Genomic DNA, 9,416 nt, shown 5'->3' with positions numbered 1-9,416 from the left:
GTAAGGAAAAATAAGGTGAAGAATTGCATTAGGCAAAGAAGGTTTCAAAAGGTGGGGGAATCGATGACAGAGACTTTGAGTAAGGATGTTAAGAAAAGGTTTATTCAAATTTTGATTAAAAGCATGGTTTTCCACATCACAGAAACAAGGTTATCAAAGCAGGATGATAGGCATAGATTGGAGGATTTTGAAGCTTGAGAGTGGAGAAACAAAAAAGGAAGTGCTAGGTATGGTGGGGAAGGAGGGAGGGAATTGTTGGAAGAAGTCAAAAGAAGCAGGAAAAATGATCAGGGCGTTCTTGTTTCATGATGAAATGTTGAAGACTGTGATGAGAGGGGAAAATGTTGGGCAATCCAGGAAGGTGAAAGAATTGGATAGGCATGTTGGACAGAATGAAGGGAGGAAAGAAGTGTGCAGAATCGAAGAGGGGCTTTCCGCAGTGCCCGATTTCAGGTTGTGCTTTTTGTTAGAAAAGGCAAGTAAATATATTTTTGCACCATTGTTTAGGCTGTGTCTATCTAACACCTACCTTAACCAGTAGAATGCAAATAATAATAATTCAATTGACGTTTATTAAACCTCAACTCATTTCCTTAGGAGCTACAGCATTAGTTAAAAATAAGCATTGCACCATGCCAAAAAGATTGGCTCTTCTATGGAAAAAAGAACTAGAATCAATTCAATTTAATGCTTGATTTCCTTCATGCAATTAAGTTTAACAAAGTGGAACTTACAACTTCAGTCATATATTTGATGTTTTCAAGCTAAACTTTGTGGAAATCCATTATCAATGAAGTAAAAAATACGAATGTATCTTTTCACTAAATTTTTTAATCCACAACGCATCGGCGTCATCCTCAGGTAAAAGGTAACACATACCATGAACCTTCCTGAGCACCTCCATTCTCGGACCTTACCCTGCTCACCTGACACCCACTGCCCCTGCCCCCTCAACCACCCCGTCCAACTTCAACCAATTCCAGCCACCTCTTTCCCCTCTTTACCTCCACCATCTATATATAAAACCAATGTACGTGTAACTTTGTATCTGAGGATGACGCTAATGCAGCGAAACTAGTTTTACAGAATAAAAATGTTGTGGAAAGATACATTGGTATTCTTGACTTCAGTTCAGTAATACAATTGTGTGTGCATATTTTCAGGTCAGAACAAGCCACTTGCAATTTGTTTTGAAAAGGTAAAGTGAAAACTAATCTATTAAGGTTCATACATAAAGAAATAGTCTGCTGATCAAACTAGAGGCCTTAGAAATCAATTCTACAAGACATAAAACTTGGCAATATGTACTCTCTATGAGTATAAAGAAAAGCAGTTCAATTCTAATTAGATGTACACTGATTTATTCATCCATCAAACCCACATCATTTTGAATCTTAATTATGTCAAATTTACATTTTCACAGATCTGGCAATGCAAGAAAGTTCTGGAGTCATACTCAAAGATATAAGGTCATTATTTTACACACGCAACAAAACCCAGACTCCAATAAAGCATAAGTACAATCCAAAAAATTATTCTGGGATAAATTTTCCATTTGAGCATTGCATAAGATTGATCAAATCTCCATTTGCTATCAGTTTTGGATTATATGGGGATATTTCTTGCAAAAAATATAAACAATCAGCGTTCATATTTACCTTACTTTTTCTTGTCTTTCTGGACATTCAATTCTTCAATTGCTTTCAAATATTTATGCTTTTTCTTACCTAAAGGGCACTTTGCAAGCCAGTTTAAAAATTTTGCCTCTCCCTCATTATAAACAGCAACTTCCTCAGAGAGATTCATGAAAAATTCATCATGATGTAGTTTTTTAAACCCAACAGTGAGCAATCTCATGCACGTTAAATGATTTCCTATCACTCTTGAAATAGATGCTAAGTTATATCCATCAGAAATTTTGGCCATGGTGTGATAGTCAAATCCATTATTAAGACGTCCATAATCATAAAGGATATCATTCCAATGTTGGCACAATGTGGCATACTTTGGCCGTGGTACATAAATAAACTTTTGAAAAGTTTTATTCAGGCCTTTCTGCTTGGCATCAAATGGTCTTTCAGAAATCCCAATGAGCATCACACGATCTATTGGTTTTATACCTTTAGTAATTTTTGGTAATATTTTCCCTAGTCTCCGCGGATTAGAGGTATCACTTTTTGGGACTTTTTTAATGAAGGCTTTTTCTGCATTGTCATAAAATATAATTGATGGCTGTAATATTCTTGACATTTTTGTCACAAGATGAACTAACATTTTTAATGATTCTTTATCTGGATATTTTTCAGCAATGTTCTCATTGGTAATGTCAAACAAAAAAGCATCCAGTTCAGTACAGATTGCATTCAAAATTAGGTGCTTCCCTGTTTCATGTGGTCCTGCAATAAGCAAGGACTTAACAAATGGAGCATGCATATGAACAAATTCAGAACCCAATGGAATAATACAATATTCTTTGATTAACTTCCTTACATCACCAAGTGAAGCATCAACTGGTTTGCCTAGACTTTCTACATCTTGGCCACATAAAGATAATTCCCCAGTGAATGAGAATAAATTTGTCTCAGGATATCTCCTAATGACGCCATTCGCCACCAACTCTTCAAACAAAGACTCAAAAGTTCGATCACCAGTGAGGTCAACTTGCCCTCTCTTTTTCTTTTTCCCACCCTTCTTTCCCTTCTTTTTCTTCTTCTTTCCACCTTTCTTTTTACCATTCTTTTTACCCTTCTTCCTCTTCAAGTGATATTCCTTAATGGCAGCCTGCAGGCGCTGAAGTTCCAAGAGCATTAATTCATTCATTATCTTCCTCACATCTCTTTTCAGCTCCTTGAAATTTCTCTTTCGTATGGGATCCATGTTGTGAAGCTGCAAGAAATTACAAGATTCATCTCTGCTTTGCCATAATTTCTTGTATTCTTGAGCTTCCCATATGAGCTGCTTACGAAGGACGGGTCGTTCCAATGGGCCTTCATTTTCCTGTTTTTTCTTTTCTGGTGAATTTTCTACTTTCTCGCCTTTCTTCTTCTTTTTCTTTGGAACTGGCGGTACCTTAGATTTCCTGGGTATAAAGCGCTTCTCTCCCAGTTTTTTCTCTATTCTACCATTGGCAGGGGGATGTTCTTCATTGAATTCAGTGAAACTGGGCCGCCGCCTAAACAAAACATTTCTATAGTACCAATCCCTGTCTCTATTTCTGAGTTTGGTAAGCATCCTTCTTCTTTTCCTCAATATCTGACGTGGTTTATCTCCAGGTATTACCTGGAGGAACCTTGCTGCTCGTTGTCTCTGAATTTGATGACGGTCAACCCTCATCTCATGATTTGCTTTGTGAGTATGAGTATTATACTCCAAAGGTGGAACCATTCCCATAATCACCATTTCCTCAATTTTCCTCTTCAGGTATGACTTTCTACATTTGTACCCTCTCCAGGTCTTCTGAATGATAATAGCAGCTCTAGTAAGAATGCTCCCATCATCCTGAGCAAGTGATGGATACTTCCCCATTTGCCGTAGTTTCATTAGCCTGTGGAAATTGTCGTACTTCTTTTGGGCCTGTCTAACTCTTTCATGCTTCTGAATGATTAAAATTGCTCTAGTAAAAGTCATTATGTTAGGATCAGCTACTGGGAGATCATTATCTACACCTCTTAAATATTTTTCCAACAAATGCTTCAGATCTTTTCTTTCATATTTCTTCTCTCTTCTAAAATAGGAAGGGATGTTAATCTCTGTATCAAATGGAATTAGTTTTTCATTTATGCATGCTCGATCAAGTAAATTAATGTCATCCATACTTAATTGCACCATGCGATGCTTGACCTCAAGAAATCGACACAGACATGCATCCAATAGTTTTCTTATAATTATCCTTTTTTGGGGATGAATAATTTGATCATAACATTCACCTAGTTTATTGATGGCTATAACATATTGGAGGTAAAAGCTCCCTAATACCTTGTACTCCTTCTGCCAATCCTCAAAAACTCCTTTCTTTTGTAATTCATCCTCGGCATATATAGTCCGCTTCAGGCCAAGCTGAGCTGAGCCCCATAGCTTATGATACTCTTTTGCATAAAAAAAATTATTTGTACATTCCATCATCAATTTTCAAAACTGAGATTTGTTCTGCTAAGCAAATTCTTGAAAACCAGATCAACTTATGGCACTCAATAAGATATTTTTCCTTGAGTATTTCAATTATCACTCACTGAAAAATGAAATTAAATTTGTAAGACCTAATATCCCATTAGCATCCATTTATTTTATTTAATTTTAATTAGAATTAAAAATTTTTTATACAGGAATATATAGCTAATGATAGGAGAGAGAAAGGCACCAGATGATATAGGACTTGGAAGAAGGGAATGACTTCTGCACAGTGGTAAGGGAAGCCTGGACGGGTAGTGGGAGAGGGAGAAAGAGAAATGGAGGAGCAAAGAGGCTTGAGGAGTATTATAACAAGATTATTTTTCTGAAACGAATCCCTTCCACAAAGTGACACCTGAAACCATTCTGCTCATCAAGTGTGCATGTATCGCTGATAAGGCAATATGGTACAGAAGACTTTCAATCAAGTTCCGCATCGCATCCCTGAACATCATCTTCAATAGTCAGTGCATCACCCATGGAGTCTTCCTGAGATACATCCAACTTAGAAGTAAGAAGACCTGGTCATCCTCCGGAAAACACGCCGTAGAAGCAGGCAAGAGAGCATGGCTAAAAAGGGAACTCCTTGAATGGTATGTAAAGAGAGACGCCCTCTCTCACAACCTACTCCTCCTCCACATTGAACTCACGCATAGTCTACAGTGGACCGAGTGGTTATGTTTCGATGATGAGATCAGGCATAGGTCCAGTCTAATAGACTTTGAGAAAAGATCAACTATTTCCTGGAAGTTAAATAATTTGTTTAGTGCACAATGTGAAGCTGTCCCCCTAAAGCAGAGAGTCTATTCAGTCCCAGCACCCCATTCCTTTGGTGAAAGATTATTAAATTTAACAGCTCACAAGTTTCTTCCAGATGAAATATTACTTTTGGAGAAAGGATTGTCCCAAATTTAAAAAAATTAGAGAAAATAGTGGTCAAATCAATTTTCGAATCAACCCCCAAAAAAGATGTCTTGAAGTGGAAAAGAATTCTCTTTCTGGGAAATTTATCCTGGAAAGTCACCAGATCTTTTGCAGAAAACAAGATTAAACCAGCCTTCTATAATGGAGCAAACTTAGGGAACCTTTTATCTAACTGCAAAGACCAAATTCCCAAAATGGAAAGGAGTGGAGTATCAATTGTGCTCTGAGTGCTCAGCCTCCTACATTGGGCAAACCGGGAGGAAATTCAGTGACCATGTGAAGAAACATTACCCCTGTTTTAAAAACGGAAATATTTCTTCCATTTTGCGCAACAACTTTTAGAAAATAACCACTCCAGCGACTTTGTCCCTAAAATTTTACATATAGAGAAAAAAAGGCTTAAGATTAGATGCCTTGGAACGGTTGGAAATTTCAAAGAACAGTCATCATAGGGGTATTGTTAATGACCTAACTTATTCCTCCCATTCCCCCCTTCTGGACCTCCCTCTGTTCCACAGCCCTTCTCCCCCCCCCCCTGACGCCCTACCCAACTGACCTCTCCCACCCGGACGCCATACCCAACCGCCTTCCTCCCCTCCCCCCAAACATGCATAACAGGTTACCTTCTCTTTCCACTCCTCCCACCTCTGAAGCACCTCCCCCTTCTCTTCTCTGTCTACTATATAAAGCTCTGTGTCTTTCTGTACTTTACCTGATGATGATTTTGTAAGTCAAAACCCGGGTCGTGTTTAATAAAAATATAAGTGGAATAACCAAGTATTTATTTTTCTGAAGATGATAGTAGTTTTAAAATCACTGAATAAGACGATGAATGGGAATTCTCCAAGGGACGAATACAGAAGATTAAATTAAAACATAATTACAGAAAAGGGGGATAAAATCATGCGGCTACCAGGAGGCAATATAGGAAACAATCACATTTTGATAGTGCCAGAGTTGAACATTGCACTGAATTAAATAAAAATGACAGGAAGGAAACAAACTGAATAAAGGTAAAACAAAAGAAATGGGAAGAACAGATCATCTTTAGAGAGGAAGTAAACAATTTTGTAGAGAGAAAAGTAAGGCTAAATTAATGGAAGAGGAAAATTGGACAAAAAAATAAAAAACATCACAAACAGAGTTAAGGAACTGATTGCAAAAGTAGGAGTTGAAAGGAAAAAGAAACCTTGGGTGACCGATGCTACAATTATACTAGGGTAGTCCCAAAAGTACCCGGCCGGAACTAGAGATGGTGGTAGTTGTTTGAAAAATATCACTGTATTAGAAAGTATGCAATCTATAAAGCATATGTTCAAGTTTGAAGATGCCGTGTTGTTTAGTATTTGTTTAACAGCCATCAATAGTGAACTTTTTCAGTGAATTTGTGAAAATGAAGAAAATTACTTATTTATAATACTTTTATTTGAAAGGCCTAAGCCAAACCATTATAAAAGCTGAACTGGATTCTACTCTGGATGAATCTACTTCTTTGTTCACAACAGTAAAATATTGGGTAGCAGAGTTTAAATGAATCTGTATGAGCCGTCAAAATGAGCATTGTATTGGTCGATCGAATCAGATGGCTCAGAAACAGTGAAGAAAATCCACAAAGTGACCCTGGATGGTCATCGACTGAAATTGCGCGAGCTAGCATACATAGACATTTCAAAAAGTGCAGTACATTGCATATTAACTGAAAATTTGGACATGAGAAAGCTGTGTGCAAGATGGGTGCCACGTTTGGTCACACTTGAGCAAAACCAGTGTCGTGAAAATATTTCAATTGAGTGTTTAGCAAAGTTTCACAGCTATAAAGCAGAATTTTTGCACGGTTTCATAACCATGGATGAAACATGGGTCCATTACTTCACACCTGTGACAAAAGAACAATCAAAACAATTGACACTAAATTGCAATGTTTGAGCGAAGAAAACAAGCGAAAGCGGCCGCATTTTGCTGAGAAGAAAGGGTTCTTTCATCAAGACAATAGATCAGCGCAAAAACCCATTATTGGAATGGCCAAAGTTCATGAATTAAAGTTTGAATTACTACCTCATGCACCCTATTGGCCAGATTTAGCCCCCTTTGATTATTTTCTGCTCGCCAACTTGAAAAAATGGCTTGGTGGTCAAAGATTTTCCAACCGTGAAGAAGTGATGCCGGCAGTTAATGCTTATTTTGAGGAGCAAAACAGTTATTACTTTGAAAAGTTTATCAAACTTATTGAACATTGCTGGGAAAAGTGTACAGAACTGAAAGGAGATTATGTTGAAAAATAAATACATTTTTTCCAAAATTTTTGCGTTTTCTCTGTTGAGTCAGGTACTTCTCGGATTACCCTCGTAAACATTGAAGAAATACGTGCATACTGTTTGCTTGAAATATATGAAAGGAATCGACTTTTGCAAAAATTCCTTCAATTTTGAAAGGAACCAGGCCATTTTAATTTATTAATACGCTACTGCCTTAAGAATAAAGATTGGAGAATATTGGGGGAATTGTGTTAATGAAGCAGTTAACACAATCATATGTAACACAATCATTGTAGTAATATGCCATGACATGCTTTTACTATCTTGTAGTCCTTACTGAAAAAGATTCAACATCCTAACTCTTCCCTGTTTCCATACTTCCCTTTGTGCAGCAAAACAAAACCATAGTCACTCTGAAAATCAATGCTGATGTGCATAAGAATAGCACAAGAGGTTGTAATGACTTTACAAAAACTGCTTACAACTTATCCATATTTGCCAAGAACCCTGGATATGCTGGTGTGAAATTCTAGAAAGAACTATTGCAAAAATGAAGGGAAATAGATAAGCTCTTGTTATTTAAGTCTTAACTATATCAATTCCTTTGTGATCATCAATGAATGAATTCACTCGCTGAATTCATGTCAAAAATTCCCCAAAAGGAATTAATATTTTGGGTGGATAAATTTTGTCCTACATTTTCAGTATAGTTATTATTATTATTATTATTACTATTAAAACTCATATGTGCAGAAATACAATGTCAGGTGGCCCACAAGTTCCAAGTATTACAAACAAACTTGCCTTGGAAAAATAACATGACATCTCAAATCCAATCAATATCACAATAGATAATAAATAAAATCAGTCAGAAAAAACACACTTAAAGGAAACTTCCAAACACCAATCCCTGACACAAAAAAAGAAAATCCGCATCTCATTAACATCCGCTTCCTAATCAACAAAGAAAAAAATCAAAACCAAGCTTTTGCATACAATTTTAAACAAAACATCAATCAAATTATTTATAAATTGTTTGCATCTTTTCTTCCAAGTATTAACCCTGTTAGGAAAGGGCTTGAATAGTTTTGCAGGTAAACTGCTTCAATCAACAATTGATTTACTTAGAAATGAAAATATTTTTCTTTGCTCTTTGTGCCCGGCATTTGACCTTGAATTTGTGATCATTCCTCCCTAAAAAATTTGATTTCCCACCTCTTTCCTTAGCTCTGCCCAAGCTTTCTCTCCCTTCAGAATGCGGAATATTCCATAAAGTCTGCTTATTTTTGTTCTACTTTGCGATTTTAACATTTCAGTCACACTCAAACTGATCTTACCCGGGTCTTGCACGCCTTTTCCTTAGTTGCTCTAATGCCTCCTTTGAGGTTTCTCATCACCCAATGCAGGGTTTTGAAAGCTTTCTTAACAATGTATTCCACATTTAGCCCCCACCCTAAATCCTTGGTTAACTATACACCGAAGTGTTTGCAGCTATCAATTCTAGGAATGAGATTTTCTGAGAATTTGTACTATTGGTTCCATTTGCCTTGTTACTAAAAGTAATGGATTTTCATTTGCTAACATTAATATCCATCCAATTATTTGTCACCCAATATGCCATTTTATTAACGTCCTTTTACCATACATTGAGGTCACTGTCATTCTCGACTTTCCTATAGATAATGCAGCCGTCCGCAAAAAGTCTTATCTGAGATTTAACATTGTCCGGGAGACCATTTATAAAGATTAAAAACAAAGGCAGGCCAAGTACGCTTTCTTGTGAAACTCCTGATGCTACCTTCATTTTTTCAGAATACACTACTTCCAATTTCACCCTTTGTGTTCAACCTTCCATGAAAATTTTGACCCATGAGATTACTCTTCCATCTGTGTGTTGTGGTAATGGGCCCATCTTAAGCATTGAGCGATCATGATCAACTTTGTCAAAGGCTTTTGACAGGTCGACTGTTATAGCATCCAAATAGAAAAAAAGAAGCACTGTAAGGTAAAAAACTTAGACCAGCAAGCAAAGACAGAAAGAGAAATGAAGTAGATGAAATCAAATAAGTC

At 36.8% G+C, this 9,416-nt stretch overlaps 1 protein-coding gene across 1 annotated transcript; it reads right to left on the bottom strand.

Moving 5' to 3' along the window:
- Positions 1-1,659: 1,659 nt before the first annotated feature.
- Positions 1,660-3,627, bottom strand: LOC139699040 (dynein regulatory complex protein 11-like). Its single transcript, XM_071598043.1, has one exon. It carries the CDS (start codon positions 3,625-3,627, stop codon positions 1,660-1,662), a length of 1,968 nt encoding a protein of 655 aa, XP_071454144.1.
- Between the last annotated feature and the right edge of the window lie 5,789 nt (positions 3,628-9,416).

Source organism: Hetaerina americana, unplaced genomic scaffold (genome assembly GCF_022747635.1).
Source record: "Hetaerina americana unplaced genomic scaffold, ioHetAmer1.1.p SCAF_9, whole genome shotgun sequence".
Classification (NCBI taxonomy): domain Eukaryota; kingdom Metazoa; phylum Arthropoda; class Insecta; order Odonata; family Calopterygidae; genus Hetaerina; species Hetaerina americana.
Note: the sequence above shows the minus strand (reverse complement) of the source record. Positions and strands in the feature narration are given on the sequence as shown.

Coding starts and splice junctions, on each gene's coding strand:
- LOC139699040 (XM_071598043.1), bottom strand. CDS start 3,627: ATGACTTTTACTAGAGCAATTTTAATCATTCAGAAGCATGAAAGAGTT.